This window comes from Colobus angolensis, unplaced genomic scaffold, assembly GCF_000951035.1.
Source record: "Colobus angolensis palliatus isolate OR3802 unplaced genomic scaffold, Cang.pa_1.0 Scaffold126, whole genome shotgun sequence".
Classification (NCBI taxonomy): domain Eukaryota; kingdom Metazoa; phylum Chordata; class Mammalia; order Primates; family Cercopithecidae; genus Colobus; species Colobus angolensis.
Window position 1 is genome coordinate 2,647,516 of NW_012113808.1, and position 24,737 is coordinate 2,672,252.

At 42.6% G+C, this 24,737-nt stretch overlaps 1 protein-coding gene across 1 annotated transcript in view; it reads left to right on the forward strand.

The window, feature by feature from the left end:
* The window catches only part of CCSAP (centriole, cilia and spindle-associated protein), a 66,625-nt gene extending 47,099 nt beyond the window's left edge, over nt 1–19,526 (forward strand). The window contains exons 5-7 of the mRNA XM_011933438.1: nt 6–72; nt 15,311–15,579; nt 16,911–19,526. Of these exons, the coding sequence (XP_011788828.1) occupies nt 6–72; nt 15,311–15,579; nt 16,911–17,087 (513 nt within the window). The 3' untranslated portion in view covers nt 17,088–19,526. The remainder of the gene's footprint in view (nt 1–5; nt 73–15,310; nt 15,580–16,910) is intronic.
* Nucleotides 19,527–24,737: the final 5,211 nt, after the last annotated feature.

A 24,737-nucleotide genomic window follows, 5' to 3' on the forward strand; every position in this document is an offset into this window, starting at 1 on the left:
GGGCCCCAGAGGAGCAGGGCGCGGAGGCCGGGGACGCGGAGGCCGAGGACGCGGAGGACGCGGCTCTGCCAGGTACTGGGCCTGGAGGGGAACGCGAGGGGCCTGCGCGCAGGGACCGTTTGCTCGAAGCTCTGAGCAGCTGATCTCTATTTCTTGCGCCGCTTGGAGTGGGCTCTTCCTTTTTTTTTTTTTTTTCCGGTTGACAGAATCCGACTCTCCTGACAAAATAAGGAAGGTGGCAGCCTTTGCTACCCTTTATTTGCTTAATTAGGTGGCTTTCGATCGAGCCAGCAGTGAACTCAATTCAAGCGCCGCTGGCTGAGTCCGGGGTCTTCCCTTGTGGGCCTCTGCGGCTTGGCGAACCACTGAGTCCCATCTGCTTATTTCTAAGCGCCCATTTTTGATCAGAGGAGCCCCAGCTTTCATCATATTCTCAAAGGTGACCCAAAAGGTTAAGAACCACAGGGCTAAGCTTTCTGTCTGATGAATGGGGCCGTTGTTTTTCGTATTAACTCCCCGACCTCGCTGCGCTGTCCCTAAAGAATATTTTGCATTTGTTTACATGGAGTGTTGTATAACTTGGCTGTGAAAGCATCTTTGTAAGTGCTAGGTCCTCTCCCCTTCCGTCCCACCCCATCCTCCCTCGCCCCTCCAGATCCGAAAGCGCCGGTGGCGCTGCGCGTGTTTTCAGCCATGGCCCTTCACCTTCTTTCCTGCCCAGAGGGTTGTAGACTGGGGACTGTCAGCATGTGAGGCTGGTGCCAAGGACCCAGTTGAACGCCTCAGTACAGCCTGGAGTAACCAATGGTTCCTTCCTGCTCCTCTTACGTTGGCCAGGCACCACCAGATCACTGGATTTTAAAAAGGCTTGAGTGAGGAAAACATGGAAAATGTATTGGGAGCCTGTTAGACATTCAATCACTGATCTAGGAATATGTATGTTGTCATTTAATGTTCAAACCAATCCTAAAAGAGACCCTGTTTTAATCTGTGTGTGTGTGTGTGTTTTTCATTTGAGACGGAGTCTCGCTCTGTAGCCCAGGCTGGAGTGCAGTGGCGCGATCTCAGCTCACTGCAACCTCTGCCTCCCGGGTTCAAGCGATTCTCCTGCCTCAGCCTCCCGAGTAGCTGGGATTACACGCACGCGCCACGACGCTCGGCTAAGTTTTGGGTTTTTGGTGGAGACGGGGTTTCACCATGTTGGTCAGGCTGATTTCAAACTCCTGACGTAGTGATGCGCCCGCCTCGGCCTCCCGAAGTGTTGAGATTACAGGAGTGAGTTACCATCCTCGGCCCTAATCTCAGTTTTATAGATGAAGAAACGGAAGCTCAGGATCAGTGACTTTATTCACTTATGTGTTTATTTTTGTTTACCCGATTGCAAGCCAATCAGACTCTTCCTGGCTTCTCTGTGAGAGGCTGAGGAGGAGATGAAATTTCGGCTGTGAGCCGGGTTGCTTTGCTCTTGGTTTTACCATCTTCAGCTATTTTCAGCACATCATCGGAGGCAGGGCTGCCTCCTGCCATCATCATGTTACTTGTGAATTCCCACAAATCCTGATGCTTCAGTGATCACTGCTAGAAATGCAAATAACAGAAGGTGGAGGGGGTAGGGAACATGCCTTCCAGATTATTCCTGTGGGTGCTGATCTGCTAGCTAAATTGAGATGTACTTTATCAGGCTAAATGACTTTTCTCTCCCCCATCTTTTATTGTTTGTGATGGAGCTGTCAAATATTTATATGCAATGTAAATACAATTTTTAGGCAGCATTGTGCTATGGATGGTGCCTGTGTTTACCAGCTCGGGTAAGGTCTGAGTTCATGATTCTTTTGGTTTCCTTAGAGAGAGCGTCCTCTCAATTATTTCTTCCCTGCTAACATTTCTGGTTTAGGCATCAGGAAGAAGAAAGGATGTTTTCTGCTTTCAGGACTCACAGTCGCAGTATCTTTTGTTTTGCTCCCACCTGTAAGAGGCTCTCTTGACTCCTGTGTTGCTTGCACAAGATTAAATATCCTAGTTTTTAAGTAGATGGTTTTAAATACTAGTGCAATGAGCACTCTTTTGAGTTTCTATGAAATATAAAAGTTCTTACTTTCCCTGAAGCCACAGATGCATATAGAATCACGTAGTTCCATCTGACTTACTACAAAAGCACATCAGCCTCCTGCCACACATAACACCCTGGTTTTTCCTTTGGTATTTATTTCTGTACCTCCAAGTAATGTGGCTTTTATTGATATTTGATTGCTTTTTTTTTCTTTCAGTTTTTAACATTATCTGTTGACTTTAATTCTTTTTTACTGCTCTCCTCACCCACACAGACACGACCCATCTCCACACCTGCTCAGTACAGTCGTGATAGAGTTTGTTGGATTCATAATTAGTATCTACCATACTGTGCCCATGGAAAAAGTTACTCAAAGCTGACCCATACTGTTTCCCATGATTCCCTTTTTTCTTTCACAATATAACCAACACATCAGGTTCTCTATCACTCTTGTCATCTAAAGTCACTCCTCCCAGGGCCCCTGACCTACTTCTATCCGGGCTGGCTGCTGCTCCTGTGGCCTGCTGCCTGGTTGGCATCTTGGGAGGGCCCTTGGCCATCCTCCTAGGACCTTTCTTGGCTTCTCTCTTGGGTTTGAGTCTCTGTCGTGTGGCTGTCATGTCATTTTCTTTCTTGGTTTACCCCTTCTTGGTGGAGCACATCTTCTAGTAGATTCCTGAGAAAGGATGGTTCAGAGGTTAGTTTTCTTTGAATGCCAAGAGGTAGCTTTATTCTACCCTTACAGTTTGGTGAGTGTGGCTGGGCATGGAATTGTAGGTTGGAAAAGTTGTCTGGAGGCATTCCTCCTTATGTGTTATGACTGCTGATGTTACAGCCTGCATCGTTATGATTCTTGATCTTGATCTTTCATAGGTAACGTGTCCCCCTCAGGAAGCTTTCAGGGTCTTTCAGATCCTATTTTTCTTTTAAATTTAAGAGCTCTTGAATTGTTTTCTGGGCTGCCATTTATTCCCTTCCTTCCCTCACTCCTTTCCTTCCCTTTTTATTTCTTTTCAAAACACAGTATCTGGTTCCTGATTCATGCATATAGGGTTTTATCTTACTGAGGATATATATTAGAAGTTTTTGTTTGTTTTCTTCTCTTCCTGTGTTTCTTCAGCAGTCTTTCACCCCTGCCTCTTTGTTTCTTTTTGCTGGCAATTCTCTATTTCATGTTAGGTGCTTTTTTGAAATGTCTAATGATCCTTGGTTTTTTATTCCTATTTAAGGAATGGATACTAAAAAGCTGTTAGGAAATTCTGTGTGTGTGTGTGTGTGTGTGTGTGTGTGTGTGTGAGAGAGAGAGATTATTTTCCTCCCATAGCCAATATGCTGTGAAGAGTGGTCTAGACTGTCTCCCATTCCTTACTTCATAGTCACGTTTTCTTTTTAGGTTAGATTTTATTTTTAGCAAAGTTTACATATGCAGTAATTTTAAAAATTTCACTTAAAATGAAAAAAATATGATCTTGCCCCATTTCCCACATATGTCCCTTGCTGCTTTCAACTCAATTTCACTTTCCTTTCAGCATTGGCCACCCTCTTTTCATTTAAACTTATCTGTTGGCTTTTTTGATTGTGAACATTATTTACTGACTTCCCATTATGAACATTATTTAGTGACTTCCCATTATGGGAGATGAAGATTTAGCTCAGGATCTTAGCTCTGCCTTCCCTATTCTACCCCCAGACACATACCAACACCCATCTTGTCTTCACCAGATCCCCACAATATTAACTGTATGATTGCTTTGTTTAATCTCTGTTCTGTGTTTGAATTATGACTGTGTAAATATTTGCAGGTGAGCCATGTAATATATTCTGATTACATTTTTTTTGTTAAAATTTATGGTTTTCCTGAAGTTAATAGTTTCACTTTTTTATTGCTCATTTCGTTTTTGTTTTTTGCTCCTACTCCAGTAATAGGATTATTTAAAAATAAGCTACCTATCACTGCCTGTCACTGTTTCTTATTTCTTATTTGTGGTAGCTATCACTGATGCCTGAAATGGTCTGATAGTACTGTGAAACTTGCCATATGTCAGATATATTAGGTGTTCTATTCATCTGATTTTATTTTTTTCCCTTGGACACTTTTTTTTTTTTTTTTTGAGCCCTTGATCGTCTTGTTCCAGTCTAGATTTTATACTGTCCAGCCCTGGCACAGCTGCTGAACTGCGCTTTCTTTACCATTTCCCTCCTTTGTGTGATCCCCTGTCTTGCACATCTCAAGTCTTCCTTTTGCTTGGCCTATTCCTTCCTTTTGATGGAACACATCCTCTGTAGATCCTCCTGTAAAATATTGCGTGGGAATTAGAAATTTTGTAACCTTGCATATCTGAAAATGCCTTCATTATATCCAGGATTGACATTTTGGCAAGGTAGATAAATCTAGATTGGAAACCTCAGCATTTGAGGCGTTATGATAACACTGAATCCTAGCTTCTGGTCATACTGTTGAGAAGTACCATGCCATTCTGACGCCTGCTTTGTGTGTGTGACCCCACTACGTTTGTTTTTGTTGTTTTGTTGGAAACTTTTAGGAGATTCTTTTTATCCTTTTTATTTTAGCTTTTTATCTTTTTAGGAGATGTTCTGAAATTTTGTGATGTGCCTGTGTGTGTCTTTTTTTCATTCATTTGGCTGGCCCTTTTCATTCTGGAAGCTTCTTTCAGTTCAGTGATATTTCCTATTTTGCTGTTTAAAAATAATTTTCTGTGCTCCATATGCTTTATTTTCTCTTTCTATAATTATCCTTAGTTGGATGGTGTACCTCCTGGATCAGTCTTCTAACATTTTTTCTTAAAAATGTTTCTACATTGGAATTTGGAATTTTTGGTTCTATTTTCTGGGAGAACCCTTCAATTTTATCTCCCAGCATTTCTATTGAAATTTTAAATTTTCACCTTAGCTTTAAATTCCCAAGAGATCATCTATTTTTGGTCCCTAATGTTCTTTACATTAAAAAAAAAATAGCATTCTGTTTTCAGATTTCTTTTAACTTACAAAGAAGAAAAAATAAATAAATAAGAGAAAAAAAAAGGCCAGAAATATCTTTTGAAAGCTGTCTTCCATTCCCTGCCTTGCCTTTTTCTGCATAATTTTGGTCTCTTCCTTACTAATAGAGGATGTGCTCAGATGTTTGCTCTTAGCCTGTCTGCTCATATTTAAGAGTAGGGCCTGAAAGAGCTCTTTAGGAGCTCTGTGCATGGGGGATGCCTGTTTTCTGTAATTGGATGAGGACCCAGCTGTTCCTCTGGGGACTCCAAACATGTACACCTGCCAGCGTCTCTTGAGTGAGCTGCCCAGACAGTGCATCTGCAGTCTCCTGTCTCATGGGGAATAAGCCTGGCACCAGCATCCTGGGAACAGAGGCAGAGGAAGGTGTCCAGGAGGGGTTTCCTTTATCATGAGGCCTTTCACCTAATTCTATTTTCAAGAAGCTGTTTCCTTTGGCTTCTGCTGTCCCTAGGGCCATCTGAAGTCCAAGCCTCCTGCCTCTTGAGACTGAAATCTACAGGCCTTCTGGGTAGGAGAGGAGCGACTACCTGGCACATGAGTTAGGGGAAAGAATATAGAAGTGTCAATTGCTGTGTAACAAAATTACCTTGAAAATTAGTAACTTAAAATTAGTAAAAACAGTTGTTCCTAGGTATCTGTGAGAGATTGCATCCAAATTACCCCCACAGATACCAAAATCCGTGGATATTCAAGTCCCTATATAAAATGGTGTAGTATTTGCATATAACCTGTGCACATCCCCCGAATACTTTAAATCATCTCTAGATAACTTAGAATACCTAATACAATTAAATACTATGTAGTTTTTCTACTGTATTTTTAATTTGTATTACTTTTTATTGTTGTATTATTTTTTGTTTATTTTTCTCAAATATTTTCAATTCATGGTTGAGTGAGTCTGCAGATGCAGAACCCCCGGATACGGAGGCTCCTGGCCTGCTGTCCTCCTTTGCTGCTGCTCTGGTTTCCTGGGCTGGAAGTTGGCCCTGGGCAGTGAGATATCTTGTCTGCAGCCTGTACTGGAAGGCTCCAGGTTGGAGGGACCCGGCCAGGCTGTTGCTGGGACCCTCACATGCATGACCTCTTCCTGTGCCTGGCCTTCCTCAGAACACACTGGCTGGCCTATAAGGACAGCATCCGGAGACAGACCCAGGTGGATGCTGCGTTGCTTGTTCTCTCTTATCCTCAGGAGCTTTGCAGGCCCTTTCTCACCCCATTCTACCCTCGCTGGGGAAGTTATTACTTGTTGCAATTATTTTCACATCACCCTATTATAAAAGTCTGCCCAGGTTCAAGGGGAGGACCCATGGATCCCAACTCTCAACAGAGCACATCCATATTATAGTCAGAAGAGCATGAGGGCTGCGGTGCTGATTGATACTGAACTTTTGGAAAAGAGAATCCACTTCACTAGCTTTCTGAGGAAGCTGGCGCCTTGTACAACTGTTTCATTTTTTTTTTTCTTTTGAGACAGGGTCTCAGTCTGTTGCCTAGGCTGGAGTGCAATGGCATGATCTAAGCTCACTGCAGCACTGACCTCCTGGGTTCAAGTAATCCTCCAGCCTCAGCCTCCTGAGTAGCTGGGACCACAGGTGTGCGTCACTATACCTGGCTATTTTTTTATTTTTAATTTTTAGTAGAGATGAGGCCTTGCTATGTTGCCTAGCTGGTCTTAAACTCCTGAGCTCAAGCAGTCCTCCGGCCTTGGCCTCCCAAAGTGCTGGGATGATAGATGTGAGCCACCACACCTGGCTCATGTGATTCTTTCGAGGGCTCAGCTTCTGTCCTGGAGGCCTTTCCCGGATTCATCCTACTCAGTTCTGTGAGGCCATTTTTACCTCTTCACCTGCTTTTCTTTTCCTCCAAATTTTATTGATGCCTTTTGCCTGATGTCATCACCCCCCTTGCTGTCTGTCCTTGTGGCTTTATACCTTTTTCCCTTCACTTTAGTAGGATTTGGAGAGGAAGAGACTCTAAGCTTTAAGGAACTCTAAGGCACAGGTTTTCAGTGCAGATTTAACCTGAACCCTCCAATTTGCCATATTTGTTTAACTGATTTTTATTTTTACTTTTTTCTCTGTTTCTTGATCAGACTTGCCAGAGGTTTGTGAATTTGTTTAGTTTTTCCCCACACTAAGGATTTGTGGATTCTCTATATTGTATATTTTCATTCATTTATTATTATTTTTTCCTTAGTTTAATTTTTCTAACTTTTTGAGATGGATGCTTATCATTGATTTTTTTGCCGCCTGCCTTTCTTTTTTGATATGTTCATGTCACGTTATAAATTTCCCTCTGATAACTGTTTTAGCTACATCACATATGTTTTGCCATATAACATTTTTATTCTAACTCATTTTCAAATTGTCATTATGATTTTAAAAAATAGTCACAAAAATTCATAAAATTTAACATTTATGTATAGTATTCATGTAAAGAAACATTTATTTTTTAAAGAAAACATATATGCCAGCCTGGTCAACATGGCAAAAGCCCATCTCTACTAAAAATACAAAAATTAGGTGGATGTGGTGGCACGTGCCTGTAATCCCAGCTCTTTGGGTGACTGAGGCACAAGAATCACCTGAAGCTAGGAGGTGGAGGTCGCAGTGAGCTGAGATCATGCCATTGCACTGCAACCTGGGTGACAGAGCGAGACTGTCTCCAAACAAACAAACAGACAAACAAAAACACCTAATGCAAACGTTATGCTCAATGAGGAAACGAGAAGCATTCCCAATAATATCAGAATTAAGAAAGGAATGCCCTCTATTACCACTACTTGAAATTTTGAAAAATGGTGCTGAAATACACATAATACATGTTATGATTTTAACCATTTTATTATTTATTTGTTAATTATTATTATTTGAGATGGAATCTTACTCTGTCACCTAGGCGGGGGTGCAGTGGCATGATCTTGGCTCACTGCAACCTCTGCCTTCCAGGTTCAAGTGATCCTCCCACCTCAGCCTCCTGAGTAGCTGGGCCCACTGGCATGTACCACTACACCTGGCTAATTTTTTGTATTTTTAGTAGAGACAGGGTTTCCCCATGTTGTCCAGGCTGGTCTTGAACTCCTGAGTTAAGGCAAGGTACCCACCTCAGCCTCCCAAAGTGCTGGGATCACAGGCGTGAGCCATGTGCCTGGCCTTATTTATTTTTGAGACAGGGTCTTGCCCTGTCATCCAGGCTCAAGTGCAGTGGCACAGTCATCACTCACTGCAGCCTTAACCTCCTGGGCTCAAGCATCCTCCCACCTCAGCCTCCCAAGTAGCTTCTACCGCAGCTGCATGCCACCGTACTTGGCTAATTAAGAAAAAAAAAAAATGGGGGGGGGTTGAACTGGCACTGGGCATAGTGGTTTATGCCTATAATCCCAACACTTTGGGAGGCTGAGGTGGGCAGATCACTCGAGCCCAGGAATTCAAGACCAGCCTGGGATATGTGATGGAACCCTGTCTCTTCCAAAAAATACAAAATTTGTCAGGTGTGATGGTGTGCACCTGTAGTCCCAGCTACTTGGGAGGCTGAAGTAGGAGGATTGCTTAACTCTGGGAGGAAGAGGTTGCAGTGAGCCAAGGTCATGCTGCTGCACTCCAGCCTGGGCAACAGAGTGAGAACCTGTATGAAAAAAAAAAATTTCTTTTTTTTTTGATAGAGACAGGATTTTTCTATGCTGGCCAGGCTGGTGTTAAAGTCCTGAGCTCAAGTGATCCTCCTGCCTCAGCCTTCCAAATGCTGGGATTACAGGCATGAGCCACCGTGCCTGGCCTTCTTTAACTGATTTAAAGTGTGCAGTTTGGCGGGGTGCAGTGGCTCATGCGTGTAATCCCAGCACTTTGGGAGGCTTTGGGAGGCCAAAGTGGGTGGATCACTTGAGGTCAGGAGTTCGAGACCAGCCTGGCCAACATGGTGAAACCCCGTCTCTACTAAAAAATACAAAAAATTAGCCAGGCGTGGTGGCGGGCGCCTGTAGTCCCAGCTACTGGGGAGGTTGAGGCAGGAGACTCACTTGAACCCAGGAAGTGGAGGTTGCAGTGAGCTGAGATCGCACCTCTGCACTCCAGCCTGGGCGACAGAGTGTGACTCCATTTCTAAATAAATAAATAAATAAAGTGTACAGCTCGGTGGCTAGAAATGTTCTTAAATTTCAAAACTGGGAGGGATTTTTTGAAGTTTTTTTGTTGTATCTAGTTTAATTACATTGTGGTTAGAGAATACATTCTACATAATTTCAATTTTGTAAATATCTTAAGATTTCTTTATGGCCTTGGATATGCAGATTCTTATAAATGTTCCATATATGATTGATAAACATTTATATTCTGCAGTTGTTGGGTTCAGTGTTCTATATATACCCATTAGGGCAAGTTTATTAATTCTGTTTAAATACATTTGGAAAATCAGATGTTCAGTACAGCCCTCTCTGTGATGATGGGGGTGTTCTCCATTTGTGCTGTCTACCAGGGTAGCCACTAGCCACATGTGGGTATTGAGCACTTGAACAATAACTAGTGTAACTGAGGAACTGAATCTTTAATTTTATTTACTTTTAATTAATTAATTACAATTTATATTTACTAACCACATCTGGTTCATGGCTATTGTATTGGACCGCCCAGTTCTAAATTGAGACTGAATTTATTTTTATTTGAATGATCTGCCAATTACTGAGAGGGGCATTGTAATCTTCCACCGTAACTGGTGGATAATGCTGTTTTTGTTTGAAGAAGACTTTATTTTAAACTATTTTTTCAAACAGGATTTTAGAAACATATACTTACTGTTTAGAAAAAACTCTCAAACTCTTTCCTCTGTTGTCACACAACCACCATCAACACAGACTTCTGTGACCCCAAAATATGTGGGGCTATTTCCCTACCAGCAAGCAAGCAATCAGTTCCAACACTGTCTGCCTGGAGATAGCGTCAGGTCCCACAGGTTGAAGGCTCAGTCTCACAGACTGCCCCCTCCTTCCCACCAGTCGAAAGTCCAGGCTTTGGGAACTTCTGACCGACCATCTTCAAACTGGGGTTCCCATGATCCCCGTTTAGGTTTAATTTGCTGGAGTGGCTCACAGAACTCAGGGAAACAATGTTTGCCGGTTTATTATAAGGGATATTAAGAGGCCAGGCATGGTGGCTCACGCCTGTAATCCCAGCAATTTGGGAGGCTGAGGCAGGTGGATCACTTGAAGTCAGGAGTTCGAGACCAGCCTGGTTAACATGATGAAACCCCGTCTCTACTAAAAATACAAAAATTAGCTGGACATTGTGGCACACACCTGTAATCTCAGCTGTTTGGGAGGCTGAGGCGAGAGAATTGCTTGAGCCCAGCACACACCTGTAATCCCAGCTATTTGGGAGGCGGAGGTTGCTGTGAACTGAGATTGCAACATTGCATTCCAGCCTGGGCAACAGAGCAAGATTCTGTCTCTTATAATAATAATAATAACAATAATAATAATAACAATAATAATAATAATAATAATAATAATAATAATAAGGTATTAGAAAGGACACAGATGAAGAGATGAACAGGGTGAGATATGGGGAAAGGGGTGAGAAGCTTCCATACTCTCTCGCCAGCCTCCAGGAACCTCCCAAGCTCAGCTACAATCGGAAGGTTGAAAGATTAGAGTCCTGCCTAGGGGCAGGGCAAAGGAGAGCAGGAGAGATTCTTTTTCTGTGGGCCTGACCCTGAGGTTTAACACATCCAACATTATATAACAAAAGGCTGGAACAAGGGGCTATAGGAGTTAGGAGCCACGAACTATGGACAAAAACGAATCACATAGAGACACACACACACGGATATAATAATACCACACTTACATACACTTCTCCTGTGCCAGCCACTATTTCAAGAGTTTTACAAAAGAGTTTTATAAATATTAATGTTACAGTGATGAGTTTTCCCTTTTCTCTTCTGTATTTTCCATCTTTTCTCTCCTCCTGTTGCAGATAATTCTTGTGTCTTTTTCTATAAGCACAGCTATTTTGTAGTCTGAATAAGACTCCTTGGATTTCAGGCCTCTTGCTTCTCCAGGTCCCCCTTGTTGCCCACCCTCCTGTGTGCCTGGTTATCTTTACAACACACTGGCCTTTGTGTTGGAAAAGCTATTTCTAGGAATAACTTGAGGCCTAAGGATTTCCTGAGAAGATTTTTTAGTTTCTTGTGCTGGGTACCCATAGACATTGTTAACCTGGGGCCGCTCTTGAATTTCATGTAGCTTTTCCACGTCATCCTTAGTGGGGAGGGTGTGCCCAGTGGCCTCCCAGAACCAGGGTGGGTGGGCTCCACTCTGTTGAGTCCTCAGCCGGCTGGGGTCTGGTTCCAAAGCCTGGACTTTCCCACACCTCCCCTCTGGCACCAGTGACCACCGAGCTGCCATGGCAAAGTCTCTTCATCTTCATCGTACCAATCTCTTTGTAATTTTTGGACTGTTAATTGCGCTTTCTTTTTCTGAAACTCTTTGCTCGGCCTCTTTCCTGGTTATTATTTTTTTACTGTCTTGCTACCCTTCCTCTGCCCTCGTCTCGGGTTCTCCTTTCTTTGCCTGCACATTAAATAACGGCGTCCCCGGGCCTGTTTGTGCCTCCTGTCTTCTGGCTCTGCGTTTCTTCTGGGTGACATGGTCCACACCCAGAGCCGTGGCTTTCATCTCATGCTATTGTCTCTCCTGAGCTCCAGTTGAAGGTCTGGCCGCTGGGACCAGGAGTGTCTTCCGAGGTGACAAGCACCCTTTCCTGATCCTTTGGGGAGCCTATGCCAGAGGACAGCATGACCATCCACTCAGAACACCTCCAGGAGCCACAGAACCCAGCACCACATGGTCCTTCCTGGTTTCCTCCTGGTGTCTGTCTATCCACCTGTCAGTCTGATGCAGTGTTGCTGGGCTGTCTGCTTTGGAGGGGCCTTATTTTTTTTTTTTTTGAGATGGAGTTTTGCTCTTGTTGCCCAGGCTAAAGTGCAATGGTGTGATCTCGGCTCACTGCAACCTCTGCCTCCTGGGTTCAAGCGATTCTCCTGCCTCAGTCTCCTGAGTAGCTGGGATCATAGGTGTGTGCCACCACGCCCGGCTAATTTTTGTACTTTTAGTAGAGACGGGGCTTCACCATGTTGGTCAGGCTGGTCTCGAACTCCAGACCTCAGGTGATCCACCAGCATTGGCCTCCCAAAGTGCTGGGATTACAGGCTTGAGCCACCGTGCTTGGCTGGAGGGGCCTTGTTAAAACAAAGCATCCTGGCACCACCTCCCAGCTGGTCTGATCAGTGTGTTTTTCTAACTGGCCTCTCTGCCCCTATTTCTGATCTCACCCATCCTCCACGTGTGAGATAGGGGCCTCATTCTGAAAATACAAATAGGACCATGTCATTTTGCAGCTTAAAGTCCTCCTGTGATGATTCTTCATCTCCAGAATAAAATAAAAATGCCAGAGTTTGGCATGGAAAGCCTTTATTTTCCCCATGCTATCTGCTCCAGGCCTTCATCCATCGACTCTACGTACTTGCCATTTTGAACTACTTATAATTCCCTCTTTTCTCTTCTTTCCATGCCATTGAAGAAGCCACTGCCTCTTTCTGGAATTCTCTTTCCTGTTTTCTGCCCGGCTAGCCCCAGATTGCCCTTTCAGCAAAATCCTTATTGCCTTCTATGGGCAGGCTTCTGTGGGAGATCTGGGCTAGACACGCCTGGAACAGGAGGAAGAGAGGGGAAGTGAATCATTGAAGATGACCTGGGTGGCTGCTCTTCTCTCAGAGTCTCTCAGTATCACTGTGCCACTGTACAGTTCTTGCTTGCACTTCCCCACTTCTCTTTCCCTTTCGTCTTGGTCCTGATGATCTCTTCTTTCCTTTTCTTCTTAAACACCAGGGAAGAGGAGAGGAGAGCGTGTGGACACATCACTCAGATAAACGTTTGAACAGTGAATGGATATCGTCTCATGATGAAATGGAAGGCTGGTGTCCTGCCTCATCCCCAGCAACTCCAGTGCTGGGTTTAAAGAGATGATGCACACCGATGCAGAACATTACACCCAGATTCAGACATGAAGTGTCTGTTCCTTCAAATGTTTAGTAATAAATGCAGTGGTTTGCTAGAGTCAGGGTCATCCCTGAAGGTAGACATGGCAGATGACCTCTAAAGGTTTCTTACAAGTATGTGCCAATTTGCCTGCACTGCCCATGCAGGGGTTCCTTCAACTTTAAAGGGAAGTAGAAATAGCCAAGAGAAGAGTCACAACTAAAAGTAATGGCAAAATTCTGTCCTACAGAGGTGATGAGACCTTATATAGATTGTAATAGCAGAGTCTATAAAATAAATCATCACTGATGGCTGGGTGCGGTGCCTCAGGCCTGTAATCCCAGTGCTTTGGGAGGCTGAGGCAGGAGGATTGTTTGAGGCCAGGAGTTTAAGAGCAGCCTGATCAACACAGTGAGACCCCATCTCTACAAAAAAAAAAAAAAAATTGTTTTAATTACCCGGGCCTGGTGGCACACACCCAGGAGGCTGAGGTGGGAGGATCACTTGACCCCAGGACGTTGAGGCTGCAGTGAGCTATGACTGCGCCACTGCACTCCAGCCTGGGCGACAGAGCAAGACCCTGTCTCTGAAAAAGGAAGCAAAAAAATAGCATCATAACCAACAGCAAAACTCTGGAGCACCTGAAACAAAGCATCTCCTGTGGCCTAAACAACTGGGGCACCTCGGAGCCCTAGACTCATCAGGAACTCTTACTTCAGCGGAGCTATAGGTGGAAGGAAACAGGCTCACAAAGGGTTTATACCGAATTGCATTGATTTCATAAAAAAGAAAGGCTTGGCCAGGCGCGGTGGCTTATGCCTGTAATCCCAGCACTTTGGGAGGCCGAGATGGGCGGATCATGAGGTCAGGAGATCGAGACCATCCTGGCTAACACTGTGAAACCCCATCTCTACTAAAAGTACAAAAAAAATTAGCTGGGCGTGGTGGTGGGCACCTGTAGTCCCAGCTACTCGGGAGGTTGAGGCAGGAGAAAGGCATGAACCCACGAGGTGGAGCTTGCAGTGAGCCGAGATCGCGCCACTGCACTCCAGCCTGGGCGACAGTGAGACTCTGTCTCAAAAGAAAAAAAACCTTACAAAATAATAAATGGGAAACTCATAAAAGGTAATTCAGGGGAACAGGTATTTTTTGGAGTACATCCTTGCTATCTGAGGTTCCCCTTAGGTGGGGCAGCCACATTTACCACGGGGGGTTCCCCAGAATTTAGGGCTGTGGTACAGACCCGGGCCTGATTCATGGAGTCATTTCTGCTGCAAGCGTTGGGGAAGCTCCCTTAAAACTGGGGCGGTTTTTTTTTTTTTTTTTTGAGACGGAGTCTTGCTGTGTCGCCCAGGCTGGAGTGTAGTGGCGTGATCTCGGCTCAGTGCAAGCTCCGCCTCCCGGGTTCACGCCATTCTCCCGCCTCAGCCTCCGAGTAAGTAAGTGGGACTACAGGTGCCCGCCACCACGCCCGGCTAGTTTTTTGTATTTTTAGTAGAGACGGGGTTACACCATGTTAGCTAGGATGGTCTTGATCTCCTGACCTCGTGATCCACCCGCCTCGGCCTCCCAAAATGCTGGGATTACAGGTGTGAGCCACCGCGCCCGGCTGGCGCCCTCATTTTTAGCTCTCCCCACAGGGGAATGCCTGGCTGCGCACGTAGGCGGTAACGATGGAAACCACTGCCTGTTGGGCAGAGGGGCTTTCCAGTGAAGGAGGCGGCTCTCAGGTGGAGCACGGAAGGACTAAGGAGCATTTTCGGGTGCAGTAACTCAAACATCTACTTTCTGCAGCTGCTGGAGAATGACCACAAATCCAGATCTTTCCCTGAAGGAAAGCAAAATTGAGATGATTGGATTTATTTTGGGGGATTGTGGAGAAAGCCCTTACGGCGTGGTGCTGTCTAGCTTTTAACATTCCAGGTGCTAAATCTCAGAATCGGAGTGGCAGTGGTTGCTTTTGAATAGGCTTGGTTCAATCTTGGTATATTTGTTGTTGATTTTAAAATGAGATAAATGGTTTGAAAATTATGCTAACTTGTTCCCGAGTTTCTGCTTTAAGTTTCTGCTTTAACTCGTATGAGTTGAGCCATAAGTGAAAATGTTACTGACTTAATTGAGCATTATGATTTTTCAACCTAAATATTTTAAGTAATTACATATAAATCTGATTTCAAAGTATTTTCATCTCATTTATCTCTCTTCAAAAGCACTGCCAGTGAAAGATGTAGAAGATAAACCTGAACAACAAACCAGAACAAGAGAAACTGACCAATCACCCACCAGTACTGAGCCTCGACAGCAACCAAGTGCCTTATTTGCTAGAGGAAACAGGAAAGCGGTCAAAAGTCCCCAAAGATCATCGAGTAAAATAAAAGAAAACAAGCATCCGTTTGCTCTTTATGGCTGGGGAGAAAAACAGACGGATACGGGAAGCCAGAAGACTCACAACGTCTGCGCGTCCGCTCCTGTGCACGAGGTACGCTCTGGGCCCTTGTGGTTGTGTGTTCCCTTTGAGAGTGGCGAGCTGGGCCACGCGCCTGTCATCTGGCATCACGTCCTTTGGTCACTGAGTGCTTTGGGCCCATAGGAAATCTTAGGGGATAGCGTGGTGGGTTGGGGAACTCCCGAACGGAACTTCTGATTAACCAACGGAGGATTCTGTATGTTGGTGGCCTGGAGAGCGAGGGGTTTAGGCTGGGAGTTACCCAGAAGGGTTTAGTGACACCAAGCCAGGCAAAGATGTAGATGGAGTTGGGGTTCGCAAGTTCCCGCGGGGCCGGGAGGTCAGGAGGAGCAGCACAGCCAAGGCTGGTAATGGCCCATCTGGATTTGCCACTGGTCTCTTGAGCCATTTTAGTTTCCTTCAGCTTCGATAACCTGGCACTTCTTTGACACCTTTATCTTTGGTTTGTCTGACTGATTGCTTGGCATCTGCCATAGACTCCCTTTTGCTCTTCTGATTAAATTCAAATGGCTGCATGTCCCCTGTTCATCTGTAACAAATGCATTTTACTCTCAGGAGCTTTAGTCCTCCCCTTACTTAGCCTTAGCTTGTCTCCCTGTGTCAAGACCCGGGAACATTTCAAATGAGAGGAGCTTCATGGGTGTAGTCACAAAACATGTATGTTAGCATTAATACTCTTAGGATAGCCTAAAGCAAAGGATGCGTTTAAGGAAGCAGAAAGGGAAACTGCAAACTGCTTGAGTTCTGGATAAATAGCATAATGAAAATTTCACTGAACAGACATCGGGACCCCAGCAGATGGTGTTATTTGGAGTGATATTTGAGACAACAAAGCTGCTGTTTAACAAAAGATCTCTGACAAGTCCATGGGATTAATTTTAACAGGATTTATCTGTAGTATAAGATGTCTTAGGTGGTAAAATCCTTTGAGATGTCTTTGGTATACTGATGTTAAACATTTAAAGTTCTTTTATTTTCCCTGCTTTTTATGAGCTGTTTATAAGTCTTCGATGAAATACTTATGCTTAATGCTAAGCAGTTCGGACAGCTCTCCAGAGCCAACTCTAGAAGTACATGCAAATTGCTTGCTTACCATTTCTAACATTTAATTTGCTGTTGCTTAGTTTCATTATCCCTGATATGAATCAAGTGAGAATAGCATGAAGTGAGAATGGCTCTTCTATGTAAAGCCATTTATGTAAAGAAGAACTACATAGAGAGGCAGGGCTTGACTCTGCCCTGCTGCAGGTGACCTGGCAGTAGCCAGCTTCATTGCAACCTTTGTTGAACATTAGTATAATAGCCCATTAAGTTCCTATCCTTTTATTTTGAACTCTCTTTAGATTCATGAATCAGCATTACGAGCCAAGAACAGAAGACAGGTGGAGAAAAGGAAACTAGTTGCTCAAAGACAGCGTGCTCACTCTGTGGATGTGGAGAAGAACAGAAAGGTGAAGGCTTCCTCCTCAGAGAACCCGTGGATGACAGAATACATGAGGTGCTATTCGGCAAGAGCTTAAAGAAACACTTGCGTGGACAGCCTCTTTTAAAAAGTGTAAATGACTGAAAGGAAAAACAAAACAAAAACCATCAAAAGAAACTGGACACAGGTTTAAGAAACCAACTGATTATGCAAGGTTTTTTTTAGGGAATTTGTAAAAGATTGTTTTATTTTGATGAATATTGGTCACCTACCTCGGCAGTAGGGCAGACAGTTGAAGCCATAGACATTTGGTTATTTATGAAGATAATTCCCTAAATCTTTGATATTCTTATAAGGGTTTTGTTTTAAAGCATCTTAGTCTTTTAAGATACTGACACCAAATGCCTTTAAATGGCGACAGATGCTTACACTTCAGTATTCTTTTCATAAGTTTAGGTAGAGCCTATTTCCATCTTGTTCTAAATAACTTTCCAGATTCCATAGCTATAAGATCATTCCATCCTACAGCATAAGACTCGTTTTCCTTATGTGCCGTTTTCTTTGTGAAAGAATATCAAGTCAGAAATGAGTGTCAACACTACTACTGATTCCATGTATAATGAAACTAGAACTTTGCTAGTTCCTGAAAAATTTTAACTTATTTGTATTTCAGTTCAGCAGCATCTTTGTGTAGACTGTGGTATTTAAGAATTATGTGGGCTGGGCGAGGGTCCCTTTTTCAGTGATCATCTAGGCAGTTACTATTTAATAGTTTAATAGCTCAAATACATTCCAGTAGACAAAGTGCACACAACACAGTGTGTGTAGAGTAGCAGTCAGTTTCTTTTGAGTAGTCAAAGACTCACTTTTTTATTGCAAGTTGTTGTGTTTTTTTTTTAGAACACATACTGTGGATCCAGTCCTTTGTCACACTTGACCTTTTGGCATACACCCACTGTGGACTTTTGCCTCTTCTGTAATGGCTGGCAATGACATTTCAAACTTACAGTCTGGAATTGCATTTGGTACACTGGCATTGCTTGTTCCACTGGGATGGGGACCAGTGTTAAGATGCCTGTTAGACAGACTGCCCACCTCTACCTTCTCTACTTTTTCTTTACAGCACTTAACAATAACAAAGTCCTGATGATGTACGATGTACAGTATTCAAACTTTAGGTTGAAATACATTACTCTTTGATTCCTAGCCAGTAGATCTTATCTACACTTCAATGGGAGAGAATGGTGGTGTGTGGATAGGCAGAAATTTATGTAAATAGTGCTCCTTCTCTTTAGTGTGTTTGCTTTGGAGGTAGAAAATGTTTTAACAAACACTGGTTTCCATCAAATGAATATCTTCTCCATCCTGTGGAGACAATCTGCTAGAAGGACGTGTGCTAAGTTTCTTATAAGAGATAAGAAAGGTGCTTTGCCTGTGCCAGCTTGGCACCGAAGATGTGTGAGTGGACGTGAGGCTGAGCATTACCTTGGTATTTTTCTCTGGGTCTTTGGAAGACCATAGTCAGTTTTTAGTACAGATCGCTTTCATTCCCCATAAAATCTTCACACGTGATCATAACTGTTTAAGCTTTGAAAACACATACTGAAGTATTGTGAGCTTAAAAAACCTTTTAAAATATTTGCGTAGTTTTGAGGTGAATTTGTTTTCTTAGAGATCTTTCCTAATCATTGAGATGCATATTTCAAAAGAGGAAATTTTACATGTTGTCCAAAACAGACTTGCTAGTAACTGGTGAATTTTGGTATTAACTATTATTAAAGTCTTTAAACGACACAGGTACCTAAAGATCACCTTAATGTGGCAATTTGTGATGGTGTAGCTAGCTGATTGTGAAAACTGTTCCTTTAAAGTCGCTTCTTGCATGTTCGGTGTTAGCCATCCAGCTCAGGCTTGTGTTGCGGCTGACAATCTAGGAAAGACGGCCTTAGAGAGTGGTTCAGACCCCACACTGACGGACTGCCTTAGGAACCCAACTTCCTCTAGACTTTGAACAGCCAGACTTTTCTCTTGTTTAGAAAACAAAGTTGTATTTAATGTACTTACTACTTAAAACTCCAGACAGAGATAAAACATAGAAGGCAATTATGGGCAAATTTTTTCCTCTTTTTAAGTGGAAGACAAATGAACGGGATTTTTAAAGTACTTTTAAAGTGCATGAATAGTGAATAAATCAGTATGAATTGTAAGCCTTCATCTTACGTCCGAGTCCTTAGTTGATTAGGGTTTCTTTTCTTTTTTAAAGAGTGACAATTACCTTTTGAACCTGTGCAGATTTTATAGTTGTTACAATTTGATGATCCTACTTTTTTCTTTTTATTCTAGAAATGAATGTGGTTGTAATCATGTTCCTAATTCTTGGGACAACCTGCAAGACAGTGAGATAGTTTAAAAACTACCTTTCATGTTGAAAAAGCCTGAAACCGAGAATCCAATGATATTTAAAAATAAATGCTACATAAAACTCTTTTCAAAATTTTGATTTTAAGTTCTTAATTAAAACAATTTGTCATAAATATGCTTTTTGTTTTTTATGTTACCAATTTTAATATAAGATAAAAGTAATAGAATATTGAAGCAATATTGTCTAGCACTCTGCTGGACATTAAGTCTGCGGGTGAGAAGTGAATGGAATCGATTCCTTGTCTTTTAACTGCCCTTATTTAGGAGCTGTTAAAATACTTGGCACCTCTGGTTATATATATGTTCTCCCCCCTAAAATTTCTAAGCACATGATTCATTTTAAAAATGAATAGATGTATAATAGGCTATAGATGATCTTGCATATTATGTAGGAGGCACATATTTATACCAAATATTTCATATGTAGTATCTTTGTCATTGTGTTCCATCAAAGAACTCAGTTGCTAGCAACTTGAAGGGTATTACACTTAGGTCACTTGAACTCAGCTGACTGAATTGTAGGAAAGAGAGCAAGCAACATGGCTGTTATTGGAAGCCATAACTTCCAGAAGAGAATTCTGCACAATGTGTAAGTTAAGAAAAATCTGTAGGGTCTTCCACTATCCTTTTTTAGGTTGATAATGCTGTACTGGGCACAGATTTTGTAATTTATGTTACAAAGTCTGTTGTATGTTATGGTACCGTCGCCTCTCAGTATCCATGGGGCATTGGTTCCAGGCCTCCCTTAGGATGCCAAACTCCACGGATACTCAAGCCCCTTCTATAAAATGGTGTAGAATTTGCATATAACCTAGACACATCCTCCTGTATACTTTAAATCATCTCTAGATTACTTAAAATACCTAATACAATGTAAATGCTATGTAAATAGTTGTTATACTGTATTGTTTAGGGAATAATGACAAGGAAAAAAAAGCCTGTACATGTTCAGCACAAATGAAACCATCCTTTTTTCCCTCAAATATTTTCAGTTTGTATTTGGTTGAATCCATGGATGCAGAACTCACGGATACAGAGGGTCAACTGTACTTTCTTTAAAATGTTCAAAAGTATTACCAGCAAAAAGGAGGGGGAGCAAAGCATATATCAGAATTAAAACAATTTTTCTTGACTGCTTTGGTAAAAAACAGTTTGATGCATAGTTTTACATTTCACTGGACTAGATAAAAAATGGTGCTAATATTTATGTAGCTTGATGCTGTAGTTGCTTTGGTATCAAACTTAATACCTGATCCATATAAGGTCCTTACTATATAATTTTGTGATCAGTTAAATGATATTTTAAAGAGTGATCTTCAAAATATGACCTGGTCATTTCACAGTATTTGCATTTGAGTTGAATTTTTGTACTACAGGGTGGATATGGAGTTATTCAGTGCAAGAGTGTGCTTAATACCAAACCCTATGCAAGGAGTTATGTCTAGATTTTTGGTCCAAATTTGGCTCCTTCAAGCCTACTAGTGTGAGATGGAAACAAATCGATTGCTCTTTTAATATTATTTCCATTTTGAAATTCTGGACACTTGAATGAAGACAGTAGTGGATTCCTCATTTTGGATTTCTCTTATAATAACAAAACTTTATTTAGGGAAGGTTTCCCTGTGCTATTGTAAGTTTGTTTTGAGCACTGCATTCACTTTAAAAATGTGGAGGAACAAAGGCTGGGCACATATAATCACAAAGCCCAGGCCACACAGTAATTTGGGGTTGTATTTTCTAAGAGCTATGTATTGTTTTTAGCTTATAGTTAATATTGTATTTACTTGGAAAAATGTGAATAAAGTTAATTAACATTACAGGCTGAGACTCTTTTGTGAGAAGTAATTCTGCTTAGTACATACATGACTTGAAGAGAATGTATGATCATATTGACTCCTAAATGGATTTTTCAGTAGATAAATGTTTAATAAGATACATTAGTTGTGTCCATGAAAAGATAGTGTATATACACTTTTGAGTCGAGCTGTAATTTTTCCCAGTCTTTTCCATCACATCTTATTGTTTTGAAAGTTACAAAAGTAATAGTGCATGGTTAAAATAACTCAAAAAGAAGTATAGACTTGACTGGGTGTGGTGACTCATGCCTGTAATCCCGCACTTTGGGAGGCTGAAGCAGGCAGATCACTTGAGGTCAGGAGTTCGTGACCAGCCTGGCCAACATGGTGAAACCCTGTCTTTACTAAAAATACAAAAATTAGCCAGGCGTGATGGCATGTGCCTGTAATCCCAGCTACTCAGGAGGCTGAGGCAGGAGAATCGCTTTAACCCAGGAGGCAGAGGTTGCAGTGAGCCGAGATCTTGCCATTGCACTCCAGCCTGGGCGACAGAGCAAAACTCCGCCTCAAAAAAAAAAAAAAAAAGTATAGAGTTAAAAGTGAAAGTTAAAAGTTAAAAGTGAAAGTTCCCTTCTCATCGAAATTCTACTCCTCCTCTTAGAATAAACCATTTTTAAATTTTGTGTGTAAACTTGCAGACTTTTTTTCTAAGCATTTATCTATGGAGATAACATACACACGTTTTGTTTTGCACAAATATTGGATAATGCTATGGACATTCTCCAATTTTTTTTCCCTTAATATCTTAGGGAAGAGTCTAGTTCCAGGAAGATGGAGGGAGCACACATTTCCCCCACTTTGTTCTTACTGAACACATCTATAAAATATAGATGGACTGTCACACAGCTATTTGAGGACTCTGAAAAGTAAATAGCAACACACGGATTGGGTACACTAGACTTCTAGGGACCACTAAAGTGGTGGTGAGTCTTCCTTTTTTTTTTATTCTTCACGTATCATCCAGCCTTAACACAGGCCAAAACACAGACGTGAGCACTGTGGTGCGGAGATCCAGAAGCAGCCTAGCTCGAGGAACAGGAGAGGAAGGAACAGCTGAAGCTCAGAGAGTGGGGGAAATGCCCCCCTTACCTCTCCTTTTCCCCATTTTTTTCGTGCTGAAGCTCCCAGGTAACCCCCCTGGCTGCCAGTGGGAGCCTGCAGGAGCCGGAAGCCTGAGGGAGAGCCTCGCACATCTCCACTGAGTAGAGCTGCATCACCAAGAGCGCGGGACTGAGCCGATGCGCTTTTTTTCTCTCTGAAGGATATGGCTGAATTGCAGAAGTGGGCAACTTTGGGCCAGAGGACCAAAACAAGGGGAGCCCCAGGGAACTAGAAAGTGCTAGGGAGAGAGCAGAGAGGGAAGAGCTTAAGAAAGTGACTCCACAAAGTTGTTTATGAACACCTGAGCCCTTCCCCACCTACTGTCCACAGTGCTTATGGGTAGAGCTGATCCTAAGTCCATACCAAAGACAGCCGAGAACCGAGCTTACAGGTGAGCCCTGTCAGGCCTCAGAATGACGGCAAGATGGGGCCTATATGGGATGAATCCAAATAGCATTGCAAAAGCTTTGAAGACTAAAGTTACACTGGGACCAAAACTCACAGAAGGAAGGTTGGAGTCTTCGGCCTGAGCCTCACCTGATCAATTTCCTGCTATAATAAAACAAAAATATCAACATTTTCTATAGGACTTAAAAGTCGCGTCTCGTCATGTAACATTCAAAATGTCTAGAATACAATCCCAAATTATTCAGTATATAAAGAACGATGAAAATAATTCTAATGGAAAAAGACAACAGAAGCCATTATAGACTTTAAAGTAGTTAATAATAAAAAGCTCAAATAAGCAGTCATTCCTGAAACATATTAAAATAGAAAGTATCAGTAAAGAAATAGATGATATAAAGCAGAACCAAAGGAAAATATTACTGAAAAATACTATAACATTTTAAAAATCAACTGGATAGACTCAATGGAATGGAGATGACGAAAGAGATTGATAAAATCATCCAACATGAACAGAAAAATGTCACTGAAAAACGAGCAGACTTTCAGGGAACTGTGGGATGATATCGACAGGTCTCAGTCATGTCACAGACGGATAAGAGAGTGCAGTGCTGGCCGGGTGCAGTGGCTCATGCCTATAATCTCAGCACTTTGGGAGGCTGAGGTGGGCAGATCACGAGGTCAGGAGTTCAAGACCAGCATGGCCAACATGGCAAAAGCCCGTCTCCACAAAAATACAAAAATTAGCTGGGCGTGGTGGTGGGTGCCTGTAATCCCAGCTACTCGGGAGGCTGAGGCAGGAGAATCGTTTGAACCTGGGAGGTGGAGGTTGCAGTGAGCCAAGATTGTGCTATTGCACTCCAGCCTGGGCGACAGGGCGAGACTCTGTCTCAAACAAACAAACAAAAAAGTGCAGTGCTTTACAAACATCTGTATAATTAATGGCTGAAAAATTCCCAAGATGGGTGAAATCTTACAGATTCAAGAGGCTGAGTAAATCCTAAACAGGATAAATTCAAAGAAGTCAATGCCCAGACACATCATAAACTGCTGAAAACTAAAAGACATCCTGAAAACAGCCAGAGAAAAATGACACATTACCTATAGGGAAACAACAATTTGAATGACATCAGAATTTTCATCAGAAACCATGGAGGTCAGAAGGAAGTGGCCCATTTTTTAAAGTGCTGAAAGAAAATAACTATCAATTCAGAATTCTTATCCAATGAGGTATCCCTCAGGAATGAAAGTGAAATAAAGACATTGTCAGATGCATGAAAACAGAGAGGACTGGCAGCAGCTGACCTGCTCAAAGGAACTGCACAGGCAGCTGGTCCTTCAGAGGAAAAGAGCACCAAAAGGAAACTTGCAACATCAGGAATGAAGAAAAGCAACCAAAATGGGTAAAATAGAAGAGACTAGTCTCCTCTTGAGTTTTTATAACATGTTTGATTGTTGAAAGCAAAAAATATAACATCATCTGATAAGGTTTTCAACCTATGTAGATGCAATATATAAGACAACTGTAACAGAAAGAGGGGCGAGTAAAGGCACCCACACGGTGGGAAGGTTTCTGTATTCCAAGTAGATCTAAGTGACAAAAATGGTTCTAAATTGGTTAATGTTTTCCTTTCAAAACTTTATACAAAGATATGGTCACAATCATAATAGATAACATGGAATACTAAAAATGTTCAAATACGCCAGGTGCGGCAGCTCACGCCTGTTAATCCCAAGACTTTGGGAGGCCCAGGCGGGTGGATCACCTGAGGTCGGGAGTTTGAGACCAGCCTGGCCAACATGGAGAAACCCTGTCTCTACTAAAAATACAAAAATTAGCCGGGTATGGTGGTGGGTGCCTGTAGTCTCAGTTACTCAGGAGGCTGAGGCAGGAGACTCACTTGAACCCAGAACCCAGGAGGCAGAGGTTTGCAGTGAGCCAAGATCACGCCACTGCACTCCAG